The following is a 19440-nucleotide window of genomic DNA, read 5'->3' as shown; positions in this document are numbered from 1 at the left end:
GGAAAATCAAATATTTGGGCATAAGGCAGTTCTCCTTTAGTAAGAATGTTCTCTGAAAATCTAGAATCTCTAAGAACCATAACATTTATAAAAACAAAGTTTTATTGTCAGGGCAATTAAAGCATCTGAACTAAATTCCACTGTTACTCCTAATTGGAAATGGCACAATAGGCTTAGGATGCAATCAATCTTGGTTGTTGGCATTCCACTTCCCACCTCCTTCAGCGGTACCTTACCATGTGAAAGATAAAGTAGATTTATTTTGGGTAGCTCTCAAGGATAAAACTAAGACCAATATATTGCAGGCAAGGAACTTGCCTTGCGAGATAGTGAATTCCTTATTATTAGAAGCATTCAGATTGGACAGCCATCTGTTGACAAAATGTAGATGAGGTTCTTTCAATGACAGGGCAGAGATAGACAGGGGTTGAACTAGCAAATCATGAAAGCCTTTTTCTATGGCACTATATGCATCTAAGAGAAACCAGCACCAGCACTGGAATGTATCTTTGGTGTGTGCCTAAATAATGTATAATTAGAATATCATTCATGATGACAATTATAGTGATGCTGAACAAATGTTAGGGTTTGGAGAATCTGATCCTAAAATGAATTCCAAAAAAGCAGCATGGACACAGGGCAGAAGATGACTGTTTCCCAGGCAGCAGCTCTTAAGACAGTTTTTTATAGCTAAAATCCAACCGTATATCATACCAAATGCTTTTATGATAATTATTTGTTGCTCTACATCAAAATCCTCGTTCAATCCTCTTTACCCCACCCCTTCCCAGTCATTATCCTTTTCTGGTTTCCTCTTTACAAAGGAACTCTCGGCCAATTAGATAAGACAGTAATTGAAAAGAGAATTTTGTATGTAAAAGAGAATAGTAATAAAGCCTGATAACAGGGGGCCTTGAAAGCTAGACAGTGTTTAGATTTTAAGAAAACAAAAACACCTCACTATAATGTTTTGGAGGACAATAATAAAATGAAAATGGTACTTTAGAAAGATTAATTAGCCTGACAGTGCTAGGAAATCAGTGTCTGGGTTGAATAACCATGCTACTATTCAATGGTTAACTCTATTATTGCTATTTATGAATATCTACTATTTTGTGGCAATTTGAGAACAATATTCCTCTATAGCAGCCTAGTTTTTCTACAGCTAGTGGTTTAAAAAAATCCAACATGAACCAAATGGAGTACAGAAGTAACCCTAAGAGCTCATATTAAGCTCTGCTTTAAAAGGGAAAATCTGGGCAAAAAGAAAAATTAAAAAGAAAAAAAATAAGATCATATATAATAAGCTTAATGAAAGTAAACAACATGGCATGTTTTCTCCAAGAAAAAAATACAACTAAAATTGCTAAAACCAACTGCTTTATATTGAAGTATTTTATTTTAAATTTAGTTTTCAGGGTACAGATTTATTATCAATATAGTTTTTCTAAAATTAAATACATATATAAGTGGATCTTGTAGGATACTTACTGTGCTGCCCCTTCCCTGAGGAGATTGTCATTATTAAGTAGTAGCCGAACATCTGAGGAGAAAACATTAAAAGATGTTAAAATTAAAATTTTTAAAAATGTTAAAATTATAATTAAAAAGATGTTAAAATTAAAAGGATGAACTTCAGAAAATTTTTTAAAAATCAGGCTTTGCAAAGTTAGTTTTCAGATATATGTACACATAGAAATTCTTTGTTTTTTAAAAATATTTTTGAGGGGCGCCTGGCTGGCTCAGTGGGTTAAAGCCTCTGCCTTCGGCTTGGGTCATGATCCCAGGGTGCTAGGATGGAGCCCCACATCGGGCTCTCTGCTCGGCAGGGAGCCTGCTTCCTCCTCTCTCTCTGTCTGCTTCTCTGTCTACTTGTGATCTCTGTCTGTTAAATAAATAAATAAAACCTTTAAAAAAATTTTTTTTTTTTTGACAGAGCGAGCACAAGCAGGGGGAGCAGCAGGCAGAGGGAGAGAGAGAGGCAGGCTCCCTGGTGGGTCTCAATCCCAGGACCCTGGGATCACGAACTGAGTGGAAGGCAGATGCTTAACTAACTGAGCCACCCAAGCACCCCTACCAGAAATTCTAAAAACGCAAGTGACAGATGCTAATGTTCATAAATTTGCATGTAATTATTTGTGATAAAATAATCTAACAGTAACTTTTTATTTTAAAGATTTTATTTATTTATTTGACAGAGATCACAAGTAGGCAGAGAGGCAGGCAAAGAGAGAGAAGGAAGCAGGCTCCCCACTGAGCAAAGAGCCCGATGTGGGGCTCCATCCCAGGATCCTGAGATCATGACCTGAGCCAAAGGCAGAAGCTTAACCCACTGAGCCACCCAGGCGCCACAACAGTAACTTCTTAAAGTATTTCGTAGCAAATGAAAAACATGGTTTAAAGAAAGTTATAGTTAGGATTATTAATTTTGTATCTAAAAAATCCTTTAAAATGAGATTAAGAACTGGAGGTTTTCCTGTAACACCAGACCAAGAAAGCTGGGCAAAATTCAATCAGTGGCAGTAAAATCGCTGAATATATTTTTCTATGAAGGATCTAATGTAGGGGACTATATCCTTTTAAAAAACTGTGTGTCAAAAAAAAAAAAAAAAAAAAAAAAAAAAAAAAAGGCTGTGTGTGAAGAGTCTAGTCACTCTTCTTTTGGGAGAGGAGAGTCCTTGTTATATAAGAAACTATCAAGCATTAATTCTAATACAGAAGACTATAAGCCAAAGGCCACTGACTCTTAGGGCTTCTGAAAGAGGCTGGCAGAGGCCACGTGTAGCATGCCAATAAAAACCAGCCCTCTCATGCTAAAAGTAGCTTGCCAACTTTTTTTTTTAATAGTTTGCCAATTCTTAATCTAATGCTTCCATATCAATTATTCTCATGATAGTCCTGTAAAGTACATTCAGTTGTCAGAAATAAAACAATGGACTTCTAACTACAAAGGCTATTAACTTGTTAAAACAAGAATTTATCAGAGCTAATCAACTGAATAAAGCTCAAGTCGTAAGAAAACTTCCTAACAGCTCAGTTGTTGAAAATTTATATCTGATCAATATGGAAAATAGACCAGAGAAAACAAGGCTGCATTTGTTTCTTTTGCTATTAGTGTTCAAAATCCACAAACAAGTCTATAAGGAAGAATGTCTGGATTTATTTCTACTGTAATTATTTACTCCTTATAGTAAATGTTTACATGTTCTCCTGGTTACTCTTTATCTATATCATGAATTTTTATCGGTGGAGATTACTGATTGTTCTATGATGTATAGGGCCCTGGGCCAAGTACAGATGAATATCATCACATAGTTCCTTTTAAGTAAGTAGCTGTCTAATGTAAAACTGCAAATTTCCAAAATAAATGCTTGCGCAAATGAGCCAAGATGCACAAAGAACTTTACGATAATTCAACAACCTTTTTTTTTTTTTTGATAATTCAACAACTTAAAATGGGATTGTAATGATCGATTTTATCATGAAGTTCAAGATGCCTCGTCTACATTTTTCATTCTGTATTATGTTAAGCCAGTGAGTGGCACAGAAGGTTATAAATGTATTGGAAAAGTCGTTCCCAAACTGGCTGTGACTCAGAATCACCTAGGAGAACCTGATAAAACAGACTACCCAATTCTACCTCAGATCTAATGAATGAGAAATTGTAAGAGGACGGTAATGCTGGAAGCTATGTATGTGACAAGCCACCCAGATGCAATCAGTTCAGCCCCAATGATTTTAGAAAGTGTCCCGTAATGTCTTGAGTGAAAGCACTGAAGAAGCTTAAGCTATGATTTATAATGATATAAGACTATGAAAACAATTTAATATTGCTTCTCTACTTAATCAGTATTAAACTACTGTAGATCTTTTCTCCCATAAGATAGGTAACCTAATTTATGGGTTAAGAATTTGCTTTTGACTCCGAGCTGGGTGAGAATCCTTGCTCTGACACTTGACTAGCTAGGTGACAATGGATAAGTTACTTTCACCTATTTGAATCTTGACTTCTTTAGCTACAGCTATAATGTGCTGTAAGGATTAAAAGAGATAGTTTATATGTAATTAAGGAGAGCTTAAAATATACTAATACTTACTCACCATTGAACACTTCATTAAATTCCCCTGGGGGTGCATGAGTGATGAATTTAGCAGCTATGCGCACCTAAAGAGAAATAAAATGAGACTAATATATAAAATAATATAACAGATTACAAAAATTTCATCACATTCCTTGAAATAACACTTCCTATTTAAACCTTTACTGTTTAGGAGCAAACAAAAAATTTGTTTGCAAAATATCCCAAAACTTTTAGCATCAATATAGCTTAGTCCTGATTTAGGGATATCCATGCTGCTTTGATTAAGTTTTATTTTTCTTTAAAAAGCTGAATAATCAGTTTTTGGTCAAAATATACTACAGTTATAGCTTTGTGCAGTTGGCAGAATCAAAGCCAACAAGGTTTATCCGAGCGTAATTATTGCTAATTTAAAACTTTCCCCCAAATATACCACAGTCACAAAAAGAGAAATCTATGATCCTAATCTCTTATAAACATTTAAACAAAACTAAATAAATTAGTAAATTGGTAGGATACCAAATTGTGTTTATGGTGTTTACAGCCAAGCAGAATGGTTCAATACTAATAAATCAGTATAAAGGAGCAAACCCTTGTGATTCTCTTAACTCATGCTGGGAAAAAAGTACAAAATTCAACACTCAAATATCATAAAACCACAGAACTACTAATGTGGGGCAGGAATAAGCTTCTTTAACTTGAAAAAGGATTATCTACCAAAATTCTATAGCATACCTAATGATGATGCATAAATGCAAGCAGTGTCCCCTAATTTTAAAAATGACATCACCTAAACTATTAAACACCATTAAGGTCCTACAGACAAAATTTCTTCCGTTCTTCCTTCTAACTCCCTCTCCTACTCCCTATTGCCATTCTACTTCTCTGGATCTCCTATTAGAGATGGATGTTGAAATCATAGAATCTAATCTGTATATCTCATTTTTTTTCTCCTAGATTTTTATCTTCTATTGTTATTTTATACTTTTTTGGGAGAGAAGGCCTCAGAGTTCCATTTTTCAATTCACTAAAATGCTTTCCAGTTAGGTCTACTTGCTATTCAGATAATTATTTTAACTGTCCTATTTTAAATTTCCACAACTTTTACTTTTGTGTGGGTAATAATCTCTTGAGTCTCCTTGAGGATATTACTTTTTTTTTTTAAACTATACTGACTTTAAAGTCTTGTTCTATGGACTGTCTCCTAAGAATTTAGATCTGCTTTTTGTTTGAGTTTGGTGATTTTCTTCCATTGTACTGGTGTTCCAGAAATGTTTGGTGTTCCTCCTTGAATTTAATTTAGCTTACCTGTTCTGTTTACCTGCAGTTTGTCTCCAGTGATTATAGGGGAGGGAAAAAGTAGACTTGCTACTGGCTATGAGCAGGAGGTATGAGCAGATTAATTTCTGAGGGTGCCTCATAAGGGCCAGAGGCTACCTGAGGTACTGCCCTGCCTCTCTCCTCTCAATGCTCATTCTTATGCTATATTCTGAGGACAAATGGATTTCTGTCTGCAGTCCAGGCCAAATGGGAGAGAAAAGAGGAGCCAAGTGGTACAGTTAGCTTACAGGAAAGTTCCCTAATCAATCTACACTAAGATTCTTTTGAGTCTTTTCTTTCTTGCTCCTTAAATAAAGTTCCTCCATGGGGCTCCTGTGTAGCTCAGATGTTAAGCATCTGCCTTTGGCTCAGGTCATGATCACAGTATCCTGGGACTAAGCCCTGCATCAGGCTTCCTGCTCTGCGGGAAAGCCTGCTTCTCCCTCTCCACTCCCCCTACTTCTGTTCCTCTCCCGCTCTCTCTCTCTCTGTCAAATAAATACATAAATAAATAATCTCTTAAAAAGAAAAAAAAAAGAGTTTTAAAAATAAAGTTCCTCCAAATGATTCCTACTTCCATAACAGTTTTCTTTAAAGTGCTTTGGGTTATAATTTCTTCTCATCTTACTTCTCACCACTATGAATTTACCATTCTGCTTTCTTTCTATGAAGAACTGCTAAAAAGTTTTGGTCCAATGATGGCACTCCCACTTTTTAAAATTACTAGTTCATTTCTCCTCTCATTCGATTTTCCCCCACTCTTTCCATTCTAATAAGGTTTGGCATAAACTGTGAGGTGAAACCATGTGCTCAGTCTGCCATATAATTTAATCTCTTAGCTCTCATCAAGTCAAATGTGAAATACAAAGAATGTACAAACCCATTTAAAAGAAAAAATAATCTCGAGTATCATTTGGCATTATAAATATATAATTATGATGCTAGCAATAATAGGACTGACCTCAAATGAGTCTCACAGTATAATTCTAACACACTATGACAGAAAAAATGATGAAAATTCCTTAATTTTTGATGTGATAATGAGTATGAAGATGATTCAATCCACTGATGAAAGGCAAAGAGGAACATGATATACCTACCAATAATCTAAACCCTACTTTCCAAATAGGCATCCTCTGTTGACCTCTTAATTTCCTTCAAACAATTTATTATTTTTTAAAGATTTTATTTATTTATTTATTTGACAGAGAGAGAGAGAGAGAGAGAAATATCCAGAAAGGGAACATAAGCAGGGGGAGAGGGAGAAGCAGGCTCCCCGTGGAGCAGGGAACTCAATGTGGGGCTCGATTCCAGGACCCTGGAATCATGATCTCAGCCAAAGGCAGCTGCTTAATGACTGAGCCACCCAGGCACCCCTCCTTCACACAATTTAAATTTTTTGCTGACCCAATCAAATTAAGCCTACCATCAAAGTCAAACCATTCTTAAGCAGGAAAAAGAATTTCAGGAGTCTTGAAAATAAGGCTGGGAACTGAGAAGAAAGAAAAAGACAAAAAACACTTTACAATTTTAGGTTTATACAGAAGAGATCTTATATGACTACACTCTTATTCTAAGAATAAAAGAAAAGCTGTCCCATGGACAAACTTACTTCTTCATCAAGAAAGATCTACTGATTATGGAACAAGGCAGACCAGAAACCTAGATTCTAATTACTAGATGTGTCAGTCCATTAACTAACTGGATTTGTGATTCTAGAAACACTAGAATCTAACTAACCTTTTTTTGGTTCTGAATTTCCTCATTATAATCCAACTCCTAAAAGAGATGAGAGTATCTGCAAAATATCTTTGAGCTATAAAACTCTACCTGATTTTTTAAGACTTAGTATGTGTATGGAAGCAGAGGCAAGGAATCCACACCACACACCTTAAAATATTCTATGTACATAAAATTTGAGAACCCTGTCATGACAGGGTAATTACAGATAATGTATTATTTTTCTGGGATGAAAACTGATGGAGATTGGGGCGCCTGGGTGGCTCAGTGGGTTAAGCCTCTGCCTTCGGCTCAGGTCATGATCTCAGGGTCCTGGGATTGAGCCCCGTATTGGCTCTCTGCTCAGCAGGGAGCCTGCTTCCCCCATCTCACTGCCTGCCTCTCTGCCTACTTGTGGTCTCTCTTGCTCTGTCAAATAAATAAATAAATCTTTAAGAAAAAAAAAAAAAAAAAACAAAAACTGATGGAGATTAAGAAGAAATACTCCATAAAGCTCTTACATTAACTAACAATAAAAAGAACAGCTCTAATTAGGAAATAAGAAATGCTGCTCGACTCATGAAAATTACACTACACAGGACTAACAGTTCCCATATGGATTGCCAACTGTATATATTTGCATTGGCCTGTGCAGTTAATCACATTTCTGTCCTCATCAACTGTTGCTGTCAATCACTCATTTAAGAAATTAGTAAACCTACTTTGACAGCAAACTTTTTTTTTAGTCTATTTGTGGCAAATCTGCTGAGTGGCTGTGGTCTATCCCACTTCTGTCCAGGTGCTTTCCCCATAACCCTCACATAGTTGTGAAACTCCCTTCAGTCAAGAAAACTGAAGTGTGTGTAGTTCAAGAACCTGACACATACAGAGCATACAGGGCCTTTAAAGTATTAAAGGCCACAGTGAGGCACCAAGAAGATGTAATCAGCTCTAATGTATGTAAAGAGGGATGGGGTAGCCTTTAAATACAGTGACGTATGAGCCGGACTGAAGGATGTGTAGTATCAAGGAGGGCATTCCAGTCAGAGGAAACAATATGTATAAACTAAGATAACACCGTACAAAAAACTGAATGTAGATATTTAAAAGATTTGCAAAATGTAAAATAGTTCTACTTTCCCCACTAATTTTTGTTTTGGAAAATAGTTTTTTTCCCCAGAACAAAATACCGATCATTTATATTAAAATGTAGTAATCATGAACTAACGCTTTAAAAATCTCTTAAGTTTTGATATTTAGTAAATAGATATAAGCTACATAAATAAAAACTTGATTCCTAAGAGTGCAAAGGGTTCCTGGGAGCAAAAAAGTCTGAGAAGTTTTCTATCTGTTAACACAGGTTGATGTTTGTCATCTGCTGTTGAGTGAAAAAAGTTCACACAATGGTGTATTCCTGTTTTATTAAGAGTAAATATATTCACCTACAACTGTAGCTACTAATTTTAATTAGGACTTCCTCTGGTATTACAAGATATTTTTCTTTTCTTTTTGGGCTTATCTCCATATTAAAAAAGCTGTACAAGGAATATAAATTACTTGAATGAGTAAGAGAACTTTCTCCCTGAAGTTAGTACTGCTTACTCCCCTTTATCTATTTCACCCATTACTTCATTACTTGTACATTAAAGATAATTTAAAAATTTTTAAAAATCCAAAGAGGAGCATGCCAACATCTCCCATCCAATAAATTAATTTTTTTTAAAGATGAAAGACGAGCACCTAACTGGCTCAGTCAGTACAGCATGAGACTCTTTATCTTGGGGTTGTGAATTCGAACCCCACGCTGGGTATGAGATAAAGTCTTAAAAAAAAAAAAAAGATGAAAGAGGACATAAACAAGATAAAAGCTTTGGAGTGACATCAAAACTGAAAGCAAGGGTTCAAGGAAGCTATGGGTCAAGGAAGCTGAAGGACAGGATAACATGAGGCTGGTAAAATGCTGAAAGCAAAAAGGAGGCTTTTCAAAGTCATATTTTGCATAGGCTTTTTGACCAGGAGCTTAGCCTTATTCACTTCCTAGCTGCACAGTGCGTAATGCTCGAAAGTACAGGATAGTTAATTAGTAAAATGAAGGGATTATGTTGAAAGAGAAAAGTAAACTAAAAGCTTGCTTCCATTTTCTAAAGAAAAAAAACACAAAGTGCACAAAAGTCAGAGAAAGAGGAATATCGAGTAGTAGTATCTGAATTCAGGCTTAAGTGCTGAAGAATTGTAATTAAAGTGCTGGAAAAAAATAGTTAATGATCCCCATAAATCTGAGAATATCAAGAATAGGAAAAATGGGGGCACCTGGGTGGCTTAAATGGTTAAGCGTCTGCTTTGGCTCAGGTCATGATCTCCAAATCCTGGGATCCAGCCCCATGCCAGGCTCCCAGCTCAGCAGGCAGTCTGCTTCTCCTCCTTCCTCTGCCTCTCCCCGCAGCCCCCCACCACACCCCATGCTCTGTCTCTCTCTCTCTCTCAAATGAATAAGTAAAATCTTTAAAAAAATAAAATAGGAAAAATATCCAATTACAGAAATGAAAACATCCCCCATTTTTAAATGTAAGCCGGTGAGAGGTGGAGACATATGCAACAACAAGGGTGAAATTCTAAATGAATGCCTAAAAAGAATGTAGTCATCATTAAATGCCAAAGGTGGATCCCAAAAACACTGTCATGGTCAATAATACCCATGTTATTTTCTGAGAGTTATTTTAAAAAGGTGGGCTACTTAGTATCAGGTAAGTCTTAGAATTTGCCAGTCTTTGACAACAGATTCTGAAGTGGCAAGGTGATTTCTCTCTGTAACAATTCCATAAAAATACTTTGAAACAGTAGTTGAAATCTTAATGCTACATTTATATATTCTCTATAAAAATACAAAATCTGTTCCATGGTCTCCAAGGCCCTTCAATATTTGGTTCACTCCCCCCATCTCCTACTGTCCAGCTCTGAGACCTTACAGCTAGCTACACTACTGCCTCAGGGTGATTACATTTCTTGTTCCTTTTGCCAGAAATACTCTTCTGTCAGAGCATCACTCTTCATTCAAATCTCTGTTCAAATGTCACCTTCAGGGGTGCCTGGGTGGCTCAGGGGTTAAGTGTCTACTTTTGGCTCAGGTCATAATCCCAGAGTCCTGGGATGGAGCCCCAAACTGGGCTCCCTGCTTAGCCGAACCCTGCTTCTCCCTCTCTGACTCCCCCTGCTTGTGTTTCCTCTCTCGCTGTGTCTGTCTCTCAAATAAATAAACAGAATCTTAAAAAAAAAAAAAAAAAAAAAAGTCACCTTCTGATTTCCTGACTCCTATATACAAATTAGCCATGATACTTTCTGCACCCTTTACAACTGTAGCCCATTTACCTGCTTGTTCTTCAAGGAACTTGTTACCACTACAAGGACATCTCGTGGGCTCAGTCAGTTAAGCATCCAACTCTGGATCTCAGCTCAGGTCATGACCTTAGGGCTGTGAGATCAAGCCCCGTGTAGGGAGGGCTCTGTGCTGGGTGTGGAGCCTGCTTAAGATTCTCTCTTTTCTCTCTGCCTCCCTTCCCCCTCCTTCTCTCTAGGAAAAATAAATAAATAAATAAGCACTATCCTAATGTTTCTTTCTCAATACCCCCCAAAGCATTCCAAGAACACAGAGCAAACTGCTAATATAAACTGCCAGCAAACTACTAATGTAAAAAGCCAGACAGTGAACATTTTAGGGCTACGTGGGGCACATGGTCTTGGTCCCAACTGTAAACAAATGAGCACGGTATGTTCCAATAAGTTTTATTCATTTTTAACTGAGGTACTATTGGGAAATAAAGTTATAAGATATTTAAAGTGTAAGATGTGATTTAATAAATGTATACATTGTAAAGGACTATTGCCACTGAGCTAATTTTTAAGAAAACTTATTTATTCATTTGAGAGAGAGAGCAAGTATAAGCAAGGGGAGCAGCAGGCAGAGGGTGAGGGAGAAGCAGCGCACGCCCCCCAACCGCCGCCAAAAGAGCAGGCCTGCTCATCCTAGGACTCAGAGATCAGAACCCAAGCTGAAGGCAGACACCCAATCAACCAAGACACCCAGGTGACCTGCTAATTATTTTTTAAAAGATTTTATGTATTTATATGACAGGGAGAGAGAGAGAGAATGAGTAAGAGGGCACATGCAGGGGGAGTAGTAGAGGGAGAGGGAGAAGCAGAATCCCCGCCAAGCAGGAAGGCGGACCCTGGGCTCCACATCAGGACCCCAGGATCATGATCAGATGCTTAATAGAATGAGTCAGCCAGGTACCTCCACCTCCACTGAGCTAATTAAAACATTATTTTGGATATTCTAATTTATATTTCATGTAATTTTCCCATGTCATGAAATATTCTTCTTCCGATTTTCTCCCCTAACCATTCAGAAAACATTAGCGTGTAGTCTATATAAAAACATGTAGTGGATCAGATTGGCCAACCCCTGGCACAGAACATAAAAACTCATTATGTTTGTTCCTTGCTGTATATCCAGAACTGAGACCTGGCACATGCTAGGAATGTAAATGAATGACTATTTTATTGTTTACAAAACTCCTTCATAACCAGCTTCTCTTCTGATCTTAAAACAGCTTGTTTAAGAAGGCAGGCAAGAGACACTTATCCCCACTACAAAAGGAACAGGTTCAGAGTTTAAGTGCCTTGTCCAAGGTCACATACTTATACAGAGGTGGACATACAAATGGACAATCAACTGTACTATGCAGTAGTAACAGGTATTAAAATTCAGAAGGATTGTCTTTAGCATGGTATCACATGGATTTAGCCTAGTCCTTTTAGAATTTTTTTTTTTTAAATCAGGAAATGAGTCAGAGCCTTGCTTATGAAAGCTGTAGTTGAAATAAAGTTAGGAGGGATAAATACAATGATAAAAAATAACTCTAAAAGTCAGTGTTATCTAGGGCGCCTGGGTAGCTCAGTTGGCTAAGTGACTGCCTTTGGCTCAGGTCATGATCCTGGAGTCCCGAGACTGAGTTCCGCATCAGGCTCCCTGCTTGGCAGGGAGTCTTGCTTCTCCTTCTGACCCTCCCTCTTCTCATGCTCTCTCTCTGCCTCATTCTCTCTCTCAAATAAATAAATAAAATCTTTTTTTTTTTTTTTTAATCAGTATTATCTAGCTTCAAAACTTGGTCGAACTAATGAGATGAAGGGCACCTGGCTGGCTCAGTCCGTTAAGCATCTGCCTTCAGGTTAGGTCATGATCCCAGGTTCCTGGGACAGAGTCCCACTTTGGGCTCCCTGCTCAACAGGAAATCTGCTTCTCCCTCTACCCCTCCCCACTGCTTGTGATCACTCATTCTCTTTCAAATAAATAAATAAATAAATAAATACAAGATGAAATTTGGTAGAGGTAAACCAAATCATTGGCAGAAGTAAAAAGGGAAAGTGAAATGGCTAAGTAGTTAGAGATCGCAAAAATATTTTGGGGAGCAATGCAAATGAGGGATGACACTTTTATTTTTATTTTTTTTATATTTCTATTTTATTATTTATTTGACAGAGTCACAAGTAGGCAGAGAGGCAGGCAGAGAGAGAGGAGGAAGCAGGCTCCCTGCAGAACAGAGAGCCCGATCGATGTGGGGCTAGATCCCAGGACCCTGCGATCATGACCTGAGTTGAAGGCAGAGGCTTTAACCCACTGAGCCACCCAGGTGTCCGGAGGGATGACACTTTTAAAAACAGTGATTTAATCAATCATTCCTAAGACTGGGGTAGGGAAAGAAAAGTTGAAAGCAGGTATATCAGGGTGCCTGGGTGGCTTAGCTAGTTAAGCATCTGCCTTCAGCTCAGGTCAGGATTCCAGGATCCCAGGATCGAGCCCTGCATCAGGCTCTCTGCTTAGTAGGGAACCTGCTTCTCCCTCTCCCTCTGCTTGTGCTCTCTCACTCGCTCACTCTCTCTCAAATAAATAAAATTGATTTTTTTTTTTAAGAAAGCATATATCCCATAGAGGGGAGGCATGTCATCCCCAGCCTAACAGAGAATCACTGTTATGGAGGTTCTGGTGGAACAAAAAGTTAACTGCTGCTTTAAAAAACAAACCAAAAACAAGACTTTTAAAATAAATTCCTGTTCCATAAAGTAATAGTTTCACTGCATGTAGCAGTCATCTGCAGTGAAGGATATAACTCCGCATATATTTTATTTATTTTGAACAGTATTTTAACTAATTTCCACACCCAGTGGGGGGCGCAAACCTACAACCTGAAGATCAGCAGTCACACAATCCACCAACCGAGCCAACCAGGTGCCCCTCCATGTACACCTTTTTTTAAAGTTTTTAAAAAATATTTATTTTTATTTATGTTTTTAGAGTGGGGCAGGGGCAGGGGCAGAGGGAAAGGGAAAGAGATCCTTAAGCAGACTCAGTCTCACAACCCCAAGATGATGACCTGAAGTCAAGAGTCACACGCTCCATAGACTGAGCCAGCCAGGTGCCTGCACATATATTTTGAAGGGAGAATAACTCAAGTCTCATACACAATTCCATCCCTTCATATACTTAAATACTGCAATAATGTTAATTTCACAGAGTCCAGTGTACTATGTTTCTAACCTAAAAAGGGAGAATTTAGACTCTAAGTATCAGAGATAAGTTTTCCTAGATTTTCCTAGAGATAAGTTTTCTTCCCATTCTTCTTACCTTTTCACCTCTCCAAAAGAAGGAAGTAAAGAAAAATACCTAATCCTTGCAAGATTCAAAATTTCATTACATTACTAATACCTGTAGTGAAAGTTTAAACGTCAAACCGATTAATATATCTTATTGTTCCCCAGAAACTGCTAATTTTGTTAATTTTCAAATACTATAGTAAGAAGCTTTAGAAAATATATTAAAAGACACTTAGAAAACTTATAAAACTTGGGTTTTTAGCTTATTAAATAATCTTTTAATAACAGATCCATATATTTCAACAGTACATCTTCATAACTGATTTAAAAATGATTTTCTTGACAATCACATACAACAGGACTAGAGTATTGAACAACTGTAGCTCTGTTTGAATGTTAGTGGATAATTCTGTACAGGCAAGGAAGATATTTCCCTCTAGATAATAGCCCCATTCTATTACCAGGAAGGCCCAGGCCCATTTATACTGCCCAAACTTTGAATACTTCAGGAGCCAAATCTCTGCCAGCTTGTTTCTCTGGTGTTTTCCAAAACCTTGACCTCCCTCTTAGACTATTAAAGACTTTGCTTCTGGGACTGACTTACACTGTCCTTGAAAGTTTTGCTTCTCCACTTATCCTTACCCGTCTAAACACTTCCTATCTTTAAAGGTTGGGTTCTTCTGTTTCTTTCCAAGAAGTACTCCAAGTACTTACAATTTCAAGAATCCTCTACCATACTATACCATACTTTGTTTGAACATTTATTATAGCACCCAAAATACAATTACTATAATTAGTTCTATAGATATTATTCTGTCCCCCAAAACTAAAGTTTTCTTTGAAAACTGCCTTGCTTTCCTTTCCTCTACTATACAAAGTCCAACAAAGTAAGAGCACATAGAAGGCAATTACTAAATGTTGACAAAAATTCTTCTGAATAACAGGATACTATGGAAGTCTTAGCTTTTCAGATTACTAGGGGATACTATGGTAAACCGGAAAGATACAGGCTCTGGAGCTGGAGACAGACCTGGATTTGAAAGTCAGTCACTTAATGTCTTTAAATCATATCCTTACCCTAAAGTGGGACAGTATCTACTTTCAATTATTATGAAATTTAAAAAGATAATAATTTTTGTTGTCAGCAGAATATTTAAAATATAGGGGCACTGGAGCGCCTGAGTGGCTCAGTGGGTTAAAGCCTCTGCCTTCGGCTCAGGTCATGATCCCAGGGTTCTGGGATCGAGTCCCGCATCAGGCTCTCTGCTTGGTGGGGAGCCTGCTTCCTCCTCTCCCTCTGCCTGCCTCTCTGCCTACTTGTGATCTCTGTCTGTCAAATAAATAAATAAAGTCTTAAAAAAAAAATACATTGCCTCAACGTGGTTCAATTCTTCATCTGATTCTAAAGCTTTTGGTATATATCAACAATAAACTGTCTGGGGCAATAATTTAATAGGCAGGTTCCAAGCTGTTAACATGTACATATGATGGTACCAAAGCTGTAGAATTCCAGTTTCAGTGCCTTTATCAAATAAACAAAATCCCTCCTGGCTAAGGGTTCTCAGAGGCTAGTGAGAATTTAATTTGGGGCTGTAATTCTAGAAAAAAAATATATTCTCAGTGATCTCTATACCAAATGGAATATTGGTTTCACTAAATAAAACTTACTGTTAGCTGTTTTTTAAAATTTCAAATAAATATTATTTTCCTAGTTTAGATCTAGAGACACTATAAAGACTCAGAATGTACTTAGAAATAAAAATTTAGCTATATACAGTTTATCAGTAAGGGCACGGCTTAAAAGCACAAAATATCTTTTTTTTTTTTTTTAAGATTTTATTTAGGGGCACCTAATAGGTGGCTCAGTGGGTTAAACCTCTGCCTTCAGCTCAGGTCATGATCCCAGGATCCTGGGATTGAGCCCCACATCGGGGTCTCTGCTCAGCAGGAAGCCTGCTTCCCCCCCCCCCCACTTGTGATCTCTCTCTCTGTCAAATAAGTAAAATCTTTTTTTTTGTAAAAAAAAAAAAAAAGATTGTGATCTCTCTCTGCCTACTAAATCTCTGTCAAATAAATAAATAAAATCTTTACCAAAAAAAAGATTTTATTTATTTGACAGAGAGATCACAAGTAGGTGGTGTCGGGGGAGCAGGCTCCCTGCTGAACAGAGAACCTGATGCAGGGCTCAATCCCAGGACCCTGAGATCATGACCTGAGTTGAAGGCAGAGGCTTAACCCACTGAGCCACCCAAGTGCCCCAAAAGCACCAAATGTCTTAAATTAGGATAGATACTATAAAAAACAAATGATGGCATGTCCATCATTTAAAAGCCATTTTAAAGTAGTTCTTAGAAACTGTTTTCTCTATAGCAACCAATTTTAAGTTTGTCAGATATAGACAATAGGTAGGGAAAGCAGGCAAGTTTGTCTTAAGCAGAACAATTTCATTCACTCATTCATTCATGGAAGATTTAATTGGCTTTATTAAATGATTCATGAATTGGGCAGCACTCCATCTAGCAAACAGAAAGGACCTCCCAACAATTTCATTTTTAAAATTCTATCAACTCTATAGAATAATTGCTTGAAAATTTATTGAAGTAACTACATAACATACATGTAAGTATCAAAGTCTCTCCTTGACCAAATATAAGGCTCCTCTGAGCTCTCTCCTCAGCTAGGCCTTGATGTTGGCTCCATCCTATCTAGGACCTGCCTAACCCAGTTGTACCAAGAATCCTGTTGTCAGTCTAGGGAGAATTCCTCCACTTCTGATATCTGATCAAGCTCCTTATCCCCACCTTCGAAGTATAAGTCCTCAATCTGCCTTTAACAAGAATCCTGTTAGAGCTGTTTAGCAAGAATCCCTCTACCCTTGATGTGTCCTCTTAGTAATTTTCTATCACTGACCCCCTCACTCTGCTTGATGGCTATGCTCCCCAGCTGTTTTTTTTGTTTTTTTTTTTAAAGATTTTATTTATTTATTTGTCAGAGAGAGAGTGAATGAGAGCGAGCACAGGCAGACAGAGTGGACGGAAGAGTCAGAGGGAGAAGCAGGTTCCCTGCGGAGCAAGGAGCCCGATGTGGGACTCGATCCCAGGACGCTGGGATCATGACCTGAGCCGAAGGCAGCTGCTTAACCAACTGAGCCACCCAGGCATCCCACCCCAGCTGTTTTTACCTTATTTGGAGCTGAGCTCTAGCTCTCTCCCCTAATGCAAAAATACTGCATAAAGTCTTCTTATTTTAACAAGTGTCAGAATAATTTTTCTTTAACAGGGTCATTGTTGTATTTTATGTCACCTAGTATAACAGTATACAAACATGACATATTTAAGCATAAAACAAGAGACACAAAAAAATCAGCTCTTGTCTATTTTATTTTCCCAACCATTCCCTTTTAATTTCTCTACGCACCAAGTTAGAAGGAAATTATCCCTTCATTCTCATTCTGGACTCTAATATAAAACCTCAGAATGTTGGTAAAAAGATTTCCAAGTATACATCTTTTTTTTTTTTTTTTAAGATTTTATTTATTTATTTGACAGACAGAAATCACGAGTAGGCAGAGAGGCAAGGCAGAGAGAAAGGGGGAGGCAGGCTTCCCGCTGAGCAGAGAGCCTGATGTGGGACTTGATCCCAGGACCCTGAGATCATGACCCGAGCCGAAGGCAGAGGCTTAACCCACTGAGCCACCCAGGTGCCCCCCGCCTTTTTTCCCCCAAGTATACGTCTTAAGTGTTCATTTAGAAGTTCAAAGTCAGTGGTAAGCCATATGACATCAACTATTGAACAGAAAAAAAAATTAAGTACTGGCTCAGTCTCAGTGAACCCTTAAAAAATGTCTTACCTTAAATGCATATGGAAGGAGGTAAAAGACCCTATTTATTTTTTTGAAGATTTTATTTATTTATTTGACACAGAGAGAGTGCGAGCGCGAGCACAAGTAGAAGAGCAAGCACAAGCAGCAGGCAGAGGGAGAGGAGAAGCAGGCTCACTGCTCAGCAGGAAGCCCAACTTGGGGCTGGATCCCAGGACCCTGGGATCACGACCCGAGCAGAAGGCAGATGCTTAACTGAGCCACCCAGGTGCCCCAAGACCCTATTTGTTTTAATTAGAGGATCTAAGTGTCTAGTTCAAGAACTGAGGAAGCAGGGGTGCCTGGGTGGCTCAGTGGGTTAAGCCTCTGCCTTTGGGCTCAGGTCATGATCCTGAGGTTCTGGGATCGAGCCCTGCACCGGGCTCTCTGCTCAGCAGGGAGCCTACTTCCCAATTTCTCACTGCCTGCCTCTCTGCCTACTTGTGATCTGTCTCTCTCTGTGTCAAATAAATAAAAAATCTTAAAAAAAAAAAAAAAAAAAAAAGGACGGGGCGCCTGGGTGGCTCAGTGGGTTAAAGCCTCTGCCTTCGGCTCAGGTCATGGTCCCAGGGACCTGGGATCGAGGCCCCCCATCGGGCTCTATGCTCAGCAGGGAGCCTGCTTCCTCCTCTCTCTCTCTGCCTACTTGTAATCTCTGTCAAATAAATAAATAAAATCTTAAAAAAAAAAAAACTAATCCACAAATTATTAAAAGAAAAAAAAAAAGAACCAAGGAAGTAGGAAAGTCAGATATGTACTAATGAGTCAGAAAGAAAAGATAAAAATGAATGAAAAGATCATGTAAGCAACCTTCTGCTTAGGAGGTGGGTTAAAATGTACACACTCTCACCATCTATTCTAGGTGACTGGACAGACAGGTTAAAGATTCCAAATGCCGGATATACAATGGGCATTGTTTTGGAAACAGGAAGACCAAGTTACGAAACTAGGGAAAAATCCACACCAAACACCTTGAGATGCAGATGCTGAGAGCAATGACCAAAGTCCAAAAGGGTAGCGTTCAGTGGTGAAAACCTCTGCTGCATGGAAACAAAAGCTTCTGACATTAAGATCTACTGCACAACTGGCATTTATGGCTTTCTAACTCAAAATTACATCTTTTTACCAATTTTAATTTTTCTTCAAAACCTTTGGGAGTCAGATGTGGTTTCACGTGCTGGCTTTAACATTTAATTGCTTAGGTCTTTGTTTCTTCATTTGTAGATATAATACCTACTCATATCTAGGATTGTTTTAAGAATCCGATGAGGTAACATGAGAGACTAACACATAGCAAATACTTAACTTTCTTTAACTAAGTAAATGCCTAGATATTACTGAATTTTGAGTAAGATGTTTTCTTTAAAGTTCAGATCTCTGTGAAATAGTGAACGGGGGGTGCCTGGGTGGCTCAGTCAGTTAAGCGTCTGCCTTCGGCTCAAGTCATGATCCCAGGGTCCTGAGGTCAAGCACCCCAGCAGACTCCCTGTTGAGCAGGGAGTCTTCTCCTTCTCTCTTTGCCCCCAAACACCCAGTCATGTGCTCTCTCTCTCTTGCTCTCTCTCATTCTCAAATAAATAAATAAAATCTTTTAGGGACGCCTGGGTGGCTCAGTTGGTTAAGCAGCTGCCTTCGGCTCAGGTCATGATCCCAGCGTCCTGGGATCGAGTCCCACATCGGGCTCCTTGCTCAGCAGGGAGCCTGCTTCTCCCTCTGCCTCTGCCTGCCATTCTGTCTGCCTGTGCTCGCTCAATCCCTCTCTCTCTCTGATAAATAAATAAAATCTTTTAAAAAAAATAAATAAATAAAATAAAA

General features: G+C 38.3%; 1 protein-coding gene across 1 annotated transcript in view; it reads right to left on the bottom strand.

Moving 5' to 3' along the window:
- The window catches only part of CAPZA1 (capping actin protein of muscle Z-line subunit alpha 1), a 48721-nt gene that overhangs the window by 21653 nt on the left and 7628 nt on the right, over window positions 1-19440 (bottom strand). The window contains exons 2-3 of the mRNA XM_059137724.1: window positions 4102-4165; window positions 1492-1543 (exon numbers count right to left, since the gene is read on the bottom strand). Coding sequence (XP_058993707.1) covers window positions 1492-1543; window positions 4102-4165 — 116 coding nt within the window. The remainder of the gene's footprint in view (window positions 1-1491; window positions 1544-4101; window positions 4166-19440) is intronic.

This window comes from Mustela lutreola, chromosome 10, assembly GCF_030435805.1.
Source record: "Mustela lutreola isolate mMusLut2 chromosome 10, mMusLut2.pri, whole genome shotgun sequence".
Classification (NCBI taxonomy): Eukaryota; Metazoa; Chordata; class Mammalia; order Carnivora; family Mustelidae; genus Mustela; species Mustela lutreola.
Note: the sequence above shows the minus strand (reverse complement) of the source record. Positions and strands in the feature narration are given on the sequence as shown.